This window comes from Conger conger, chromosome 2 (genome assembly GCF_963514075.1).
Source record: "Conger conger chromosome 2, fConCon1.1, whole genome shotgun sequence".
Taxonomy (NCBI): domain Eukaryota; kingdom Metazoa; phylum Chordata; class Actinopteri; order Anguilliformes; family Congridae; genus Conger; species Conger conger.
In genome coordinates this window covers 73,980,407-73,998,124 of record NC_083761.1, presented here as the reverse complement: position 1 = coordinate 73,998,124, position 17,718 = coordinate 73,980,407, and the positions used below count along the sequence as shown (strand labels likewise).

General features: G+C 40.2%; 1 protein-coding gene across 1 annotated transcript; it reads left to right on the top strand.

Moving 5' to 3' along the window:
* The first annotated feature begins 1,156 nt into the window (after positions 1–1,156).
* Positions 1,157–15,892, top strand: LOC133121317 (globoside alpha-1,3-N-acetylgalactosaminyltransferase 1-like). The gene is made up of 3 exons (XM_061230520.1): positions 1,157–1,188; positions 14,962–15,096; positions 15,202–15,892. The coding sequence occupies exons 1-3, from the start codon at positions 1,157–1,159 to the stop codon at positions 15,890–15,892; spliced, it is 858 nt and encodes a 285-aa protein (XP_061086504.1).
* Positions 15,893–17,718: the final 1,826 nt, after the last annotated feature.

The following is a 17,718-nucleotide window of genomic DNA, read 5'->3' as shown; positions in this document are numbered from 1 at the left end:
TATGTATGTATGTATGTATGTATGTATGTATGTATTTATGTATTTATGTATTTATGTATTTATGTATTTATTTATTTATTTATTATTTGTTTGTTTGCTTGTAAGGGACCATATAACACAATGTTAAACATAAATGTGGTCAGATTTAGCTTCGCCAGAGTCACAGTTTACACAGTTCTGTAGCTCACCGCAGACGAGATCAGGAGAGGTATCGAGATCTATGTATGCCCTTGCCTTGATTAGCAAGGCTCTTGCCTGTTTGCCTGTTTCTTGACTTTCACAAAGAAGCACAATACGGCCTGCTAAGCAGTTCCTAATTAATGATAAAGTGGTGGTTACTGGTGTTTTATTAAGAAAATGTCATTAATGTAGTTGATGCAATCATGGACAGACTTGTGTGGCCCCCAAACAAAGAAAATTAACCAACAGCACCGGCAGAAGGTAGCCATTACATTACATTACATTAATGGCATTTGGCAGACGCTCTTATCCAGAGCGACGTACAACAAAGTGCATACCCATAACCAGGGATAAGTGCGCTGAAAGACCCTAGAGGGAAGTTCAATTTCAACTGCTACCTGTACAACAAAGATAAGGACCAGGGCCTATTTGAATTTTTTATTTTTATTTTTATTTATTTATTTATTTTTTTTAAACCCCATGTTTACTTGGTTGATGGTTCATGCAAATGTACTAGGGTCAGGTAGGGGGAAGAAGAGCTTCCCATTGCTTCCTTGCTGTGACGTCATGCGGCTATAAATTTTATGTTGAAGTGAAGAATGGCCAAGTATTTGCTTACAAATAAAATTAGAGAGGTATCATTTAAAATTATACATAAGTATTACCCAGCCAATCATTATCTGAGGAAACTAAAGAAAGGTATTGATGTCAGCTGCTCTTTTTGTGATACAAGCCCTGAAACGTTGGTCCACTTATTTTGGCACCGTCAGCATGTGAATTTGTTCTGGAAAGATCTTTGTAGATTTGTGATAGATCATGTTTATAGTGACTTTTCTTTATTTTGGAAAAACATTTTGTTTGGTTTTACTGTATATGATAGATCTAAGGACAAGGAATTTCACCTGATAAATTTGATTATTATATTGGCCAAATTTTATATTTATATTTTATTGGCCTAGGGTAACCTGGGCATAGCATGTGGTGTGGCCCCAACTCTACTGCTCCCAAGTAAGACCATTAAACCGATTTATAATTAAAACAAGCAGCCATTTATTTTCAGGTTTTTTCCCAGCTGAGCAACCCCAACACAACAAACAAAAATGTACTTCTTGAGCCCGAAAACTTCCCTATAAACATAAAATAAAAGTCAAACAAAAAACAGGCCTCAGACCTAACAGGCCTCAGACCTAACAGGCCTCCAAAACAAGAGAAAACTGTAAACGGAGGAAAAAGGGCTCTCAACTTACATTGGGCTGCAACTGCCAACATTACGACACTGCATACTGAGCTTACAAAGTTCAGCTGCAAAACCTATTTTCACAGAAACACACAGGTCTTGTGTGGGAACAGAGGTAAGGGCAGAAAGTGGCTGTCAGCTGCGTGGAATATGTGGAAGTCGTCTCCTGGACCAATCAGCAGCCAGCAGTCTCTTCAGGTACTCCAATCACAGGAATCCAGCTGCCGCTCATCTCCACCTGTTAACTCTCTCTCTCACACACCCAACAGGCTACAGGAGGAGAGATCACCTTACAAACTTTAACACATTATTTACAGTCGTAACAATATCCATAAATGCAAATTTACAAAAAAGAAGCCAAAGAATGTGAAAATTTTACTAGTTTCATTAAACATTCTTTTAATAAGAAAGCTGTCAAAACTATTAATGTCTGTACTTACTTTAAGTTATTTGTAGATTGAATTTATTGTATTGATGCCTTTTGTATAACACCCCTCCCCCCCGGTATTTCTTATTTTTGTTTTCGTTTTTTTTCTCTATTGTTTGGATTGTTCTGTATACATTGTATTTGTATACTTATTATTTTGTATGTTTGTATTGTCTGCATAAAAAAAATAATAATAATAATAATAAAAACAAAGTGAAGAATGGCAATACACAAATATTGTGATTAAATATTGTGATCATGGTCAGATTAATATGGTCTGTCATTCTCCAATGAGGCTTGGGAGCTGGCCAGAGATACTTTGAAGATTCCTAGAATTTTGTGCATCATCGGAATTGGAACAAGGATAGTGTCGGGCTTTATGCCAGCCTTGCCCTGCTATTGGCTAGACACAAATGAGCTTGGAATGCCCAATAGAAAAATAGCCTATTTTGCAGCCCAGCAATGTTGGCAGTATAGCCCAACTAAGTCACGGCATTTCACCAAACATGAGTTTTTAATACCATGCTCCATACTCCTGAATGCAGGTTCATGTTGAATTTCCCCAAAATTCTATTTAATCTCCAGATAATCAATGAAACTTAATCTTAGTCTAACATTAGGGCCATCCCTTCCTTTTCCACTTTCTCCCCCCTTACAGACTCTGATGTTTCTCAACTCCTGCTATCCCACCGCCCTACAACCTGTGCCCTTGACCCTATCCCCTCTTCTCTTCTCCAGACTATCACACCAAACATTCTCCCATTTGTCACCTCCCTTGTCAACTCCTCCCTATCTTCCGGCTGTTTTCCAGCATCCTTCAAGAGGGCCCACATCACTCCATTGCTAAAAAAGCCTACCCTGGATCCCTCCATCATCCTGAATGACCGCCCGGTATCTCTTCTTCTTTTTCTTTCTAAAACCATAGAACGAGCTGCTTCTACTCAACTTTCTTCTTTCTTTTCTAACAACAACCTGCTAGACCCCCATCAGTCTGGCTTCAGATCGGGCCACTCGACAGAGACCGCGCTCCTCTCCGTCAGTGAGTCGCTCCATGCCGCACGAGCAGCCTCCCTCTCCTCTGTCCTCATTCTTTTAGATCTCTCTGCTGCCTTCGACACTTTGGATCACTCCGTCCTCCTGTCCGCCCTGTCAGCAACGGGCATCTGTGTCACAGCCCTGGGGCCTAATTTATAAACGTTGCGTATGCACAAAAGAATGTGTACGCCACTTTCTAAGCAAACTTTGGCATTTATAAAAAACGAACTTGACAGGAAAATGTGCGGTCCTCCACGGAAACTCTGACCCATGCGTACGCACATTGACTGGAGAAATTAGAAACTGCGACTCCGATGGCAATGGGATGAAACGCGAGAAATGGTGTGAAATTGATACTGTTGTGTCCTGTGCCTTTAATGCTCGTGACGTAAGACCAGGAAAACGGGAAGTGAAACAGGATGTAAAAAGGTATAAAGATTTGCCGGGAGTTGTGGCTGGGTATGGCTGCTGTAAGGACGTGCTTCGTCCCTGTTATACTTAGTAAAGTGTATTGTTGAATCTCGCTATACGGGTTCTCTACCTTCCTAAGTGCAACACAACATTTGGCGACGAGAGAAGTCGAAAATGATACACACAGATACCACTGTGTAAAATAAATCGAAATATTTCCTCTCACATATCATATATGAAGAGTTAATTTGCAAAAACGGATAAAAGCCTCTCTTACAACGAATAAACAAACAGCTGTTTGATTGATGCTCCCTGGAGTGCCCAAAAAATATGATTTAGGATGATAAATATAAACGGAGATGTTGTTGTAAAGTAATCCCTCAAATATGTACACGAATTGTTAAACAATACTTCATGTTATTAAATGTATTCTCATAAATAATATGGTGAACAGTCGGACAAATTACGCTGCACTGATGCCGTTTAAAATGCGTCAGTCGGGCAGATACGAGTGCATTGTTTCATATATTGTTATCATATTCATATTATGTTTTATAATGTGTTTATTGTTATGGATTTTTGTTCGTTTTATCTCTTAATTTTGTAACTATGCTTTCAACGGTGCTAGACAAATAACGTGTATTATTATCATTATTATAATTATAATTATTATTGTTATTATTATTATTATTATTATTATTATTATCGTCATCATCACATTCGTTGTGCAGAACTGTTCGTCATTTACAATCAATCAGGATAATTCCCACACCTGTAGCTTTTCAGAGGCAATCAAATGGCTGAAATCCCTTTTCTTGGCCTTCTTTTCAGCGTTTGCCATTGTCCTCTTCGTGAAATGCATATTCATTAGGGGTGTTTCACTGCCTATTTATAGGCAACTGTGGGCTTGACATGAAGCTGGCAAAGGTGCGCCACATTTAGAGTTGATTGTGATTTTTAAAGGAAAACTGGTGTGGGACGTGTGTATGCACTGTTTTATAAATCAGAATATTTTTGTGCGTACGCATGTCCTGAGTTTCAAGCGTACGCATTATTATTATTATTATTATTATTATTATTATTATTTATTTTGATAAAAGTAATGATTGTAATGAGACATGGAATAACTCAATGTTTTGGTAAGATTTAACCAACCAATGTAGTTATTTTTACTCAATGTATGTGTCGGGGCCCATCATAACAAGCTTCCGCCACTACTAGGAGCAGTTACTTAAAGGATTAACATGCTTGAGAATGTTATCCTCGTAGTGTATCACCTGAGGCATTTTTTTGCATGAAATTTAATCATGTAACCAATACAGCAACAGCCGGAAATACGGACTGCTGGACCTCACAAAAGCCTCAGGCTTGTTCCAACACTGAACTAAGCCAACCAGCTATTCAAGAACTATATTTTAGCCTACTTATATAGAAATTGAATTCCAATAAGTTGTTATTAAATTAATATTATTAATTCAACTGTATGACTGTTTTTATTTATTTAATCATTACTATTGAGTCCGTTATTACTAACGTAGCTAAACTGAAATAGTTAAATGAGACTGATTCGAAATAGAACATTACACTTCGGAACCTACCGTACGAATAATGAGTAATGACATTGACTGTCTTCACAGAACTGGTCATAAAGTAGCCTCGAGGAAAGCAACAGAGACCATTAAGCAAAATGTCGAAAGGTGGGTACCATTTTAAACACATGCTCTACGTTGCACTCCAATTGTAACTTAGCTTAACCCTAACGCTGTATGTATCAAATATGATACGTGCATTTTCTGGTCCCCTTGTTATACGCCACCAGTGTACCAGCCAATCACATGAAAGTATTTTACATGCTATTTGTCTATGTTCCAAGATGGCTAGTCCCATTGTGCAGAGCCAAATGCATTTCTGTGGAAACAATTTGATAAAATTCAACAATTTAAGGTGAAAGTTTCTTAAAACATTTATTAAATATTTTCACATGAAGATTTTGTGTATTATTCTTGCTTCAAATTGTTGTCAAGTTGGAAATGTATCAAATTTGACACTGCAGGTATTTTGGGACAAATAAGGAAATCAAGCATGTATTATATATATGATTTTTTCTTTGTATTAATATCACCCACACGTGCACACACACACAGACACACACACACACACACACACACAATAATGCACACACACACTTTTCACACATTTCTTAAATATTAATAAATTGAAAAGTAACCTACATGAGAAAGATGGCAAAGATGCAAGTACTGTACATCTCCATATTTGCACACATGCTGTGTAAAATACAGCTCTCTCTCAACAGGACATGGACTGTTCCTATGCTTATTACCATTACAAGTGAAGCTGAGGCAAACTTACTTGCAAACAAACAAAAAATACTTTTTTTGTGTCAACTGCTTTTAATTGGGCCTAGGTTCATAAGTACTTTCGTACTCTCTTAACACATTTGCACATTTGTCCTTTGTCCTGTACAAATACATAAAATGAAATGGAAAAACTGTCCCAATATTGCTTAGTTAAATGGAAGTGTTACTTCCTAGAAATGTCCGCATTTAATGTTACAAATATTCTTCCATGTATTATATGTTCTTTAGGGAGGCTACGCGTGCAATATGGCATATTGCTGCTCACTACAATAGTTCTTATCAGTGGGTAAGTAAAGACTTTAGATTTTGAAGGGCGGTCCAGTATGCAAACAAGTATTGTTTATTTAAAGTTTATTCAATAAAAAATGCTTTTGATTTCACAGGGTTGAAATCACGCCAACTGTCAGATGAATCGCATATGCAGTATATGTTTTGATTTAGAATGCTTTGTTATTTGTGAAATTCATTATAGTCCTTGTGTTTGGTTTCTTAAAAAAATATAAATAAAAAACAGGTTTGACAGTTATTGGCAGCCCTGGTTTAATACTTTGTGCAAACACCTCTGGCAAAGATGACATGAATCTTTTCTTATAATTTGTGATAAGGTTAGAGAACAAATTTGGAGAGATTTTTTACTATTCTTCTAATGTGGAACTTTTCAGAATCATTGATATCTTTGGGTTTCCTGAAACAGGAAGTGATAGAAAGACACAATAGAGTTCCTTCAGCCTGAGATTAACTTCATGAAGTAAATTTGTATTGCCAATTTCACTTTATTTGATTTTGAATTTGAATTGTTAAGGGTCCCAATAATTTTGGCACCTGTGGTTTTCAGAAAAAAATAGATTACTCAATAAAAAACAGTGAAACATGAAAAGTATTGCATTGAAATAAAATAATATTTTGGTCTTATCTGAAAAGAGTCTGGGACTCTTTTTAGAAGAAAACTAGACTCTTTTGTTCATATCTGCGTTTGGCACCATACTGGATGCACCATGAACAGCATCCATTATGGCTGAATTCACTGTTCTCGTTATCTTATTCTGATCTCTAGTAGTTTTTTTGTTTGTGCTCACTTCCTCAGACTAATTCGCAGCGCCACCAAGTATCATTTTGACGACTTACTGACTTCGTCTGAAACAAGGTATTTTCAAAGGATAGTGATGAACTCAACTATGTATTTTCTCTTTTTTTTCCCTTTTTCTCCCAATTTGGTAGCCAATTGGACCCCGTCTAATTCAATTAGAGCGAGTATTAGATACACCGCCCACGCCCCGTCCCTCGGCGGCCGTATCGCATGTAACACTGAACATAAATTCAATCACAAATAATTCGTCACCTCTTTTTGTACATCAGCACATACTGTATGTCCTTTGCCACGCCGAGCTTTGAAAATATTCAGTTATCACGTTTATTTGTTGCACAATAAGATTTTAATGATATAAAATTGCTCTGTTTCAGACTACAATATAGGCAGATCAGGGTCTTGACACCACCGTAAGTGTACATACTAATCACTATATTAAATGAAATGTATATTGTTTAAAAATTGTATTATGATAAGGGAATATCAATGGGCCTCATGCAAGAACCACTCATACAAGCAGATTTGTTCTTAAATTGCTTGTATGGGAAATTTAAGAGAGATTGGAGCATTCGCCAATTTGCTCATATTTACAATGTTTTCTGAGGTAGGAACAACATTTATAAGTGGTCCCATCCTGTCGAACAAATCAGGTAAACATTCCATTAATTTCCTATGGAAAGGCTGGCAGTGCGGAACGTAATTTGGTGGATTGCTTAAGAGGAATAAGTGTCACATCCTGTGTCTCTGTTTCATGGTTTGTTGCCATATTTTTTCAGTTTCTATGTATTTACTAAGTACATGTTCCGTTTAGTGTTTTTACACTTGCCCAGATTATGTTTCCCAGTCACACACCCCTTGCACCTATTATGCATTTCCTAATGTGTAATCACTCTCACCTGAATCCCATTGAGTCTTGTTACCTGTGTATATATCACTATCACTACCAACTGCCTGTATCACTACTGTTTGCTGGAGTTTGAACCTGAACTGAACAATTTTTTCAATAAATCTACCTATTCTGCCATTTGCGAATCCGTGCTTGGTTTACTGATTGTCTGCCCGTGACAATAAGAAAGTTTATCAAAGGTCCACCGTATTATGTTTTTCCAAAAAACAATTACCCGCAGTCTACCCAATCAGGTACCGACTACGTTGTTCTTGTTAATCCTATTGGCCATCTATCCGACAGAATACTCCGTATATACTGTATTATAACGAACATTCAAATTTATAAGAATAGAAAAATATGGCCCATTGTCTCATTTTACAAATACTGAGCTATACAATGTTGTTTATCGTATTGTTTAGTTAATACAGCCTTTATGCTCATATTTTTCAAGGGTTCCAATCATTTTAGAGGACACTGTATGTTCTCTAAAAATTAATCACTCAAAGTAACTCTGGATAAATGCTTCTACTAAATGAATATTGTGATGCAGTGGGAAATCCCTTGTACTATTGTACATTTATCCTTCGTTCTGAGATAAATTTGATTAAGGTGTCGGTTGAATATCAGCCAATATCTCTTAATATTGAAGCATCAGTTGTAGGTTCATAGCTGCCAACTCTCACTCTTTCGGCGTGAGACACACGCATTTGCCTGTTTTTACACGCACATGCAAATGCGTGTGTCTCACGCCGAAAGCATGAGAGTTGGCAGCTATGTAGGTTCTTTGTTACAGATCTGGGTTGTAGGAACTTCCTTATAACTCACGTACATAAATGACCTTGACAAGAACATTGAAGGTACATTAGTTACATTTGCAAATTATACAAAATTGAGAGTTTAGTTAACAGAATTTACTTAGGCAGTTGTTCTCAAACTCGGTCCTTGAGTACCCCTGTATATGCGTCTACCTTTTAAAACTACATTTTAAAAATCACTGGGAACCAGCGGAAGATGTAAGAGGATACATGTGTGCTCAGCGGTTATAGTTCCAGTTTTGTACCCTTGTTTTGTTTCCTGCACGTGTATGTCAAATACACATGATAAATAAGACGGCTTAGTTGCTGTAAGTTGCATTTCTTAACTTTGAAGGAGGTAGTCTACTGACTCTACAGGCTTCAAGCCTTTTTACTAAGCTAACACGTTTTGCTAACATGGAAATTGAATGCACAATGCACAAAAATGAAAATGAAATCAAACATCTCCTCTAAGTCTGGGTAAGGCGGAAAAAAGGTATATTTCCCAAAATGTTTTCCTTTAAGGTCCCCTGTGAAGACCGGGTTGTATGTAAGTAGCTGATGTTAGGGAATATTTTAGAGTTAGTCCGAGCAGTGTGATATGAATTGTGTACTTTAGCCTTTGGATAGAAAGTGTCAATGTTGTCAATTTCTAATGTGCACATGTAGTGTATACTGCATATTCGTTAATTGACCATGCTGCAAATGCTTTGCTACACAAACCCTGATCAAATTAAAGACTTAGGTGAATCAGTAGGCTCATAATTGGTCAAACCAAGGAACCACCACCAAAAAATCGATATATTTTCCTGTGGCCATCTTAAAGGAACAATAGGTAAGATTTTTGTGTTAAAACATTGTTACAAGACCACTTGAAACAATATTTCCCTTCCTATCGTTGAAAAAGGCTCATTCACCCTCTACCTGTGTTTATAGTCCTTAAATTCTGGTCTCAAAATATACAGTTGACGGCCGTCACTCTGTACGAAAACATTGCACAGCTGTACAATAATTCAAGCTCATTGGTTGAAAAATGGTTCTAGTTGCCACAGCCAATGGCCAGGGAGCTTATTCAGATTTTTCGTATGTATCTGCCCAAATTGCACTCCAGACAAGCTATCACTGAAACTCTGTATACTATTGCTTATTATCCAAACGAAGACTACAAATATAGTTATAAAACAATACCAGTTCACTATTGGTGGCAACAAGCAAATTAGCCATAGTTAGCTTGACGAATTTAGAAATATCTATACGAACATAGTAGCAAGCGCGTTGTGTCTCAGGTGGACATTTGTAAATTCAGCAAGCTAACTAATTGCTTGTTGCTACCGATAACGGATAATAAGCAATAGTATACAGAGCTTCAGTGATCGCTTGTCTGGAGTGCAATTTGGGCAGCTACACGTTTCTTTTATCTCTTTATATGTTGAATCATTCGTGTTTAGCCAAACTGTAAGTTGCAGTTGCATCATTTTTGGTACACTATCATATCTTAGTTATATATCGAGCTAGTTCCATTGCCAAATAAGTTGCTTGCTCATAATATAGTTGGTTAGCCAAAGTGAAAACTTCAAAAAGACAAAACGTAAGAAACGTCCTTCTTAGGGAAGAAGCAGCCCGCCCATGCAGGCGAGGTGGATGACTCATCGCCTTGGTCTCAGGAGACAGGGAAAAGATATGTCCGCTGGCACAGCACCAGGCAACAAGTCAGTGCAGTAATGGTAGGGGTGGTGAGGAGGAAACAAAAATCTGGCTGGAGAGAACCGACAGGTTCACACATTTACAGTTCCACATTACAACTCGACCAGCAACACAGTCAGTGTGGAGATTGTGGGCAACAGTGGCGTCTTTGTGAGCTCAAAATGGGTGGGGCCCAAAACTTTCCTTTAAACTAATCATTGATCTCAACAAAAAAAGGTGCGCAAACAACAGGATCAATTGGGAAGTAACACACAGCTTCTTCATATTTAATAATACATTCAGTGTATCAATTTATCTGTTAGAAATATGTTTTGATTCACAAAGTAAACTAAGCTACTCCTATCAAAATATACAGCATTAGTATCAGCCACGTTAGCGTTCAGAATAACCAGCAATTATAAAAACCTGCTATTCAAGGTTGTTTATCATCAGATCTTTTCCATTCCAGTCTATTGTCTGAGTGTGAGTGCGGAGAAAGGAGAGTCAACGATAGTTTCTTTTCTCCCTTGGCATCCAGGGGAAAATGCCACAGTTCATTTTTAAACAATTGTAACAAATGACCCTGCCAGCTGGGTCCATTTCTACAACTAAAGTGTTTTTTTTAAGCAAAACTGTAGTTTTCACATGTTACATTACATTACATTACATGGCATTTAGCAGACGCTCTTATCCAGAGCGACGTACAATGAAGTGCAAAGTATGAGTGCTAAGAGGATCTGAGAGGACAGTACAGTTCCGAGTCCTAGTGTAAACATACAGATAATCTGAACCCTTGAAGAGTACAATCAACTTTCAAACTAGCATACCACAGTTGGCAGCTAGAATACCCTGAATACAACAACACAACAGCTAATAAAAAACAACAATCTATACAAGTAACAATATCAATACAATTGAAGCAGGTCAGAGACTCTGCCATTCTGACATCCACCGGGAGGTCATTCCACCACCGTGGGACCAGGACAGACAGCAGTCGTGAGCATGAAGTGCAGGTGTGGCGAGGGGGAGGCGCCAGACGGCACAAAGTGGCAGAACGGAGGGGTCTTGTTGGTGTATAGGTCTTGAAAAGAGATTGAAAATATACAGGGGCTGATCCCTTAACTGCCTGGTATGCGAGCACCAAAGTTTTAAATTTGATGCGAGCCATAACAGGTAGCCAGTGAAGGTTGCTGAGCAGGGGGGTGACATGTGTATGTCTGGGAACATTGAATACCAGACGGGCTGCAGCATTCTGGATCAGTTGTAGGGGTCTGATGGCAGATGCTGGAAGGCCAGCCAGCAGAGAATTGCAATAGTCCAGGACCATTGCTTGAACAAGGAGCTGAGTGGAGTAGGTGGTGAGAAAGGGTCGGATTTTCTGGATGTTGTACCGGAAGAACCTGCACGCCCGGGTCACCGTAGCAATGTTCTCAGAGAAGGACAGCCTGTTGTCCATCACCACTCCAAGGTTTCTTGCACTAGGGGATGAGGTCACTGTGGTATCCCCTAGTGAGATGGTAAAATCGGAGAAGGGAGAGGTTAGAGCAGGGATGAAGATTACCTCCGTCTTACCTTGGTTGAGCTTTAGATGGTGGTTGCCCATCCGGATGTCTCTCAGGCAGGCGGAGATACAGGTAGAGACCTGTGTGTCTGATGGGGAAAAGGAGAGAAAGAGTTGGGTGTCATCGGCATAACAATGATATGAGATGCCATGAGCAGAGATTTACATTTACATTTACATTTTATTCATTTGGCAGACGCTTTTAATCCAAAGCGATTTACAAGTGCATAGGTTCTACCACAAGTCAAAGCATCACATCCAGAACTAGAAAAATACACCTGGACTGCTGTTCTAAACATATAGTCGTCATATAAGTGCAATATTTTTTTTTTTTTGGGGGGGGGGGGGGGGGGGGGGGTTAGACAGGGATAGGGGTATCAGAAGGGGGGGGCGGGGTAAATCAGGAGGGGGGACTAAGGTAGAGTTTGAAGAGGTGTGTTTTGAGTCTGCGTCGAAATAGGGGGAGGGATTCTGCTGTCCTGACAGTGGTAGGCAAGTCATTCCACCACTGAGGAACCAGAACGGAAAACAGGCGTGAACGTGCAGCTCGACCGCCAGGTGCCCGTAGAGAGGGGATCGTAAGGCGACCAGAGCTGGCAGACCGGAGTGGTCTAGCTGGGGAGTAGGGAGTGATCAGGGATTGTATGTAATGTGGGGCAGTCCCCTTAGCAGCCTGAAATGCCAACACTAGGGCCTTGAATCGGATGCGTGCGGCAATAGGAAGCCAGTGGAGGCCAATGAGAAGCGGGGTGACATGAGCCGACCTGGGCTGACTGGTGATCAAGCGGGCTGCAGCATTCTGGACCAGCTGGAGGGGCTTGATGGCGCACGCTGGGAGACCGGCTAGGAGGGAGTTGCAGTAATCCAGGCGGGAAATGACGAGCGCCTGGACTAGGAGCTGGGTGGCTTTCTCCGTCAGGAGATGACGGATGCGGCGTATATTAAACAGAAAGAACCTGCAGGTTCTGGCAGTGGAGGATACTTGTGGAGCCAGGGAGAGGCAGTTATCAAGAGTCACCCCAAGATTCTTTGCCGTACGGGAGGAGGAAACTACAAAGTCCTCCACAGTCAGTGAGAGGTCGATTGACGGAGAGGACTTAGCAGGGATGTAGAGAAGCTCAGTTTTGGCAAGGTTGAGCTTCAGGTGATGGGAAGTCATCCATGCAGAGATATCAGCCAAGCAGGCAGAGATCTGTGTGGTGATTTGGGTGTCAGGGGGGAAGGAAATGAAGAGTTGACAGGGCCAAGGGATCTTGTGTAAATGGAGAAGAGGAGGGGTCTGAGGACTGAGCCCTGGGGGACTCCTGTAACAAGGGGGCGAGGGGTTGACACTCCTCTAGCCCAGGACACCTCGGAGGACCGGCCAGAGAGATAAGATTTAATCCACTCTAAGGCTGTGCCACAGATCCCTGTAGATGCCAGAGAGGCTAAGAGGATGCAGTGGTTGACCGTGTCGAACGCCGCAGAGAGGTCAAGAAGGATCAGGACAGAGGAGAGAGAGGTTGTTCGTGCAGCCTGAAGGGACTCATTGACGGAGAGGTGGCCAGGTCTGAAGCCGGACTGGTGGGGGTCCAGCAGGTTATTCTGTGAGAGGAAGGAAGAGAGTTGGTTGGAGGCAGCTCGTTCAATGGATTTGGATAGAAAAGGAAGGAGAGATACCAGACGGTAGTTTTGAATGCAGGAGGGGTCTAGAGTGGGTGACCTCTTGAATGATGAGGGAAAGCAGCCAGAGGACAGAGAGGAGTTAACAAGGGAGGTGACAATTGGAAGGATTTCTGCCTGAAAGAGGTTTGAGGGGATGGGGTCCAGGGCACAAGTAGTAGGGCGGTGGGAGAGCAGGAGGCAAGACACATCAGCTTCAGGTTGCTCGTGCAGCCTGAAGGGACTCTTTGACGGAGAGAAACAGTACCTTGTATACACAAAAGATAGGGTCATCTACACAAAGCCCTGTTTAACCTGCTGTTCTTTTGCTTACGAATGCATTTAGTTTGCTTCATTCGCATGACACTAAGGTTACATCCAAACATACTGCGATGCGAAAAAATGTTGATTTTGCCATGACTAATTTGATAACACGTTTGCATTTAGTAAACCTTTATTATTTAACAAACAAAAACGTTTTATTTTTCTCATAATGCATGGAAACTACACGCACTCTCCTTCCTTCCCAGCGGCCTTTGCAATCATCATTGGTTTTCCAGCAACAGGACCAATTTAGAGGTGGTTGCACACCAGCAAAATGTTGAATTGACACAGAGACAGTGATATTTGGGCCGAGAATAACAACGCTTGCTCTGTTCATTGTCAAAATACTTAATTGAAACAAAGCTGTTCTATTGCTTTTTTCATGTCGTTCATTTGTTAGCTTGCTTGTGTTGCTTTATCTTTGGATTGGGCACCCAAGTTGACTATTCTGACAAAGAACAGAGCCAGCTTTGATCCTGACAAATCTTTTCCTGAAAGGAAGAAAATGGCGCAAAACCTAGAGACTGCCCAGTGTGTTATCCGATTGGTGGCCTATTGTCATTATGTGATGTTATGTTTACTGTGTTCTAGACGCATACAATTAAAAAATATTCAGTAATTTATGGCAATACATTTAGACCACTAATTAATTACCAATATAAAGCTCTATGTTATTCAAAATAATTATTCAATTCAGTGTATGTAACCAAGGGTACCCAATATAAACAAATATCTTTGAAGAAAATCTGTCCCAACTGCACCTTTTACAGATAATTCATATCAGATTAAACATATCAAATGAATGGTATTCATTACAGTTCAATCAAACCTGATTCATTTAGAGGTCAGTTGAAAACAAAGATGGAAAATGTGCAGTTAATTCACATCCTCCAAATATCTATTCAACGTAACATCAATAATTCTAATAACATTATAAAAAAATCTATTGAAAATAATCAGGATTGTATGGGCGTGGTCTTGGGTAGATCAGAGTCTACTAATGAATTGAACTTCACCCATTTAATCTCAACATATGTAGGAATAGATGGAAATGTTTGGACGGATATAAGTCGTTATTGCAATGCAATTAATTTATCTACTGTTGCTAATGCTTAATTCATACCATAATAAAGCAATGTAATGTAATTCATGGATGCCATTCATGGATTTACCTTTACAGTCACTTTAAGCATGAGTCACTTTGTGAATTTTTTGGATGAAAATGTACAAAAACTAGTCAATCTTAAATGATTCATTCATATAACAATGATGTAATGAATACAATTTTCTCTGCTACTTTAATGTGTGTCCCAGGAGGTCTGATGTGTTGACTGTCACTCCGTGGTTGGCTCCCATTGTCTGGGAAGGAACGTTTGACCCTGTAGTCATTGACAGCATGTACAAGCCCCTGAACCTTACCATTGCAACCACTGTATTTGCTGTTGGAAAGTATGACAACATTTCCATTCACTTTTATTCATTTTCTGTAAAAGCCATCTCATTTAAGCAATCTGTCTGGATGACTGGACTGTAATTTCTAATGTTTTCTGACAGATACATCCGCTTTTTGGGCAACTTCCTGGAGACAGCAGAGCAGCACTACATGGTGGGGTTCAAAGTGCGCTACTACATCTTCACTGACCAGCCCGAGCAGGTGCCTGCAGTCACTCTGGCCCCTGGGAGGATGCTCAGCATCACCAAGGTCCCCAAATTTAGCCGGTGGCAGGAGATCTCCTTACGGAGGATGGAGATAATTCAGACGGCCATCGAGGAGCACATCCATAAAGAGGCCGACTACATCTACTGTCTGGATGTGGACATGAAGTTCCACAACCGCTGGGGGCCCGAGGTGCTGGACACCCTGGTTGCAGCAATTCACCCATGGTTTTACACCATGGACCGTGAACAGTTCACTTACGAGCGGCGCCCTGCCTCCAAGGCCTATGTCCCAATGGACCAGGGGGATTTTTACTACATGGCAGCTGTGTTTGGGGGTCGTGTTGAGGATGTATACAAACTGACCAAAACGTGCCGCGAAAATCTAGAGGAGGATAAAAAGAATAACCTGGAGGCTATCTGGCAGGAAGAGAGCCACCTCAATAGGTACCTAGTGTACAAGAAGCCCACCAAACTGCTGTCCCCAGAGTACATGTGGGATGATGTTATGAAAAGGCCCCCCGAGATGAGGTTGATCCGTTTCTCAGCTATTGTCAAGAACAAAGCTGAAGTTCGAGAAAATGCATAGTCGATCAATCTAACCCAGGGGCTTTCAAAACTGTAAAAAATCTGCCTGCTGATTTTAAACAAAGCAATTCATGATAAAATTCACTGGGGACAAATATTTTAAGGGAGAAACTTTTGAAAGGTATTTTCTTACACCCAAGTGTGGTAAGCTAGCATTAAGCCAATAATCAAAGCCTATAATCGCTTTGTGACCAAGCCGTCTGTTGTGGTTATCCGGTGTCAGTCTACTATCTGCCAATATTTCTTCACCCCCAGTTAACACAGGGTTATCACAATATTTTCCAACTGCCATACTGCTGCATACTTCTTCTGGGTTCCTCAAAGGACCCAATGATAGAGTGCTACAATTTGTAGTCCTAAAACCCAAAATACCCATTTTTGGGCCAATGGAAAAACAGCAAGGGGGATATGCATAAGTATGCACCGAAGAAGGTTTTTGGAATTTATAGCAATGGTTATCAACTGTGCTAATGAAATTGAGACAGAATCAGAGATGATCAGGATGGTGGTGGATGCAGCCACCTTGGTAATAACTAATGTGAAGGGGCATGAGATCCAGATGAGATCCTTTGGAGAAAGGGTTTGGGGGGAGTCGTTGTAAAGTAGAGTAAATGTAAAGATTGTGGGTCTGAGAATGTGAGGTTTTTTTAAATTTGTACATTACATTACATTATTGGCATATGCTCTTATCCAGAGCAACATACAGTTAATTAGGCTAAGCAGGAGACAATCCTCCCCTGGAGCAGTGCAGGGTTAAGGGCCTTGCTCAAGGGCCCAACGGCTGTGCGGATCTTATTGTGGCTACACCAGGATTAGAACCACCGACCTTGTGTGTGCCAGTCATTTACCTTAACCACTATGCTACAGGCTGCCCTATACATAGAACACAAACTAGCTATTAGAAACAGAAATCTGGAATATTCCATCGCTAAGCACTATCAAAAAGCAGGACATGCTTTTCAGCTATAAGCATGATAATTACAGCAAATGCAGCTAGCAAATATGGCAATAGCATGCAATATGAGCAAACAGTGTGGGGGCGGCGCTTCTCGAGTTGTCTGCCCGAACTAGCTTCTCAGGCTTCCTATCATTTTGTATAGTTTTCATTTTGTTTTTATATCTTTGATCTTAATGTTCTTTCTGTGATCTTGTGGTATTTTGTAATGAAGAATTATTACATTAAGTACATTAAAAAGCTTTGTATTGTAATTAATTTTGTCTTCATCTTCATGTGACCTCATCGTGCTGTGGGACTATTTACATAACCCAATATGTTTACCTTGGATCGCTTACAGTCTTACCCATAGTCAATACAGGAATGATAAGGTAAGGCGGAGGAGACTGATTTACTGTCAGAGGTCTATCGGTGCAATACACCATGATACAGTAAGTGTAAATGTGCATCCTCCTGAGAACAACTCGAGGGGGGCGTCCAAGCATTCCCTGTGTAACAGTGAGTGTCAGTAAGTGAAACCACATAGATCAAGTTTTAGCTATTTATTTTACCAGGCAGGTTACTTAGTTATTCACAATCAATTACAAATTAAATATAAATAAATATATTACAATATAAACCAAATTGCAGAGTCTTAAAAGTCATACATCCTCCCTGCACAAGCTACAGTCTCCCAGATTGCTTGCTTCCTTCTCCCTAAAAGCAGAAAGAGAGATTTGATTGGGGGGGTTTTGGCAAATGGATAGATTTCCACACAGTTTTCCCTTGGTTCCTAGCCGGTTATGATGTCCTAGGTATACTGTTAGACCATTTCACCAGTTGTACTGAAACAATCAGAATAATACTAAATATTACTATGTTCTGATCTGGGA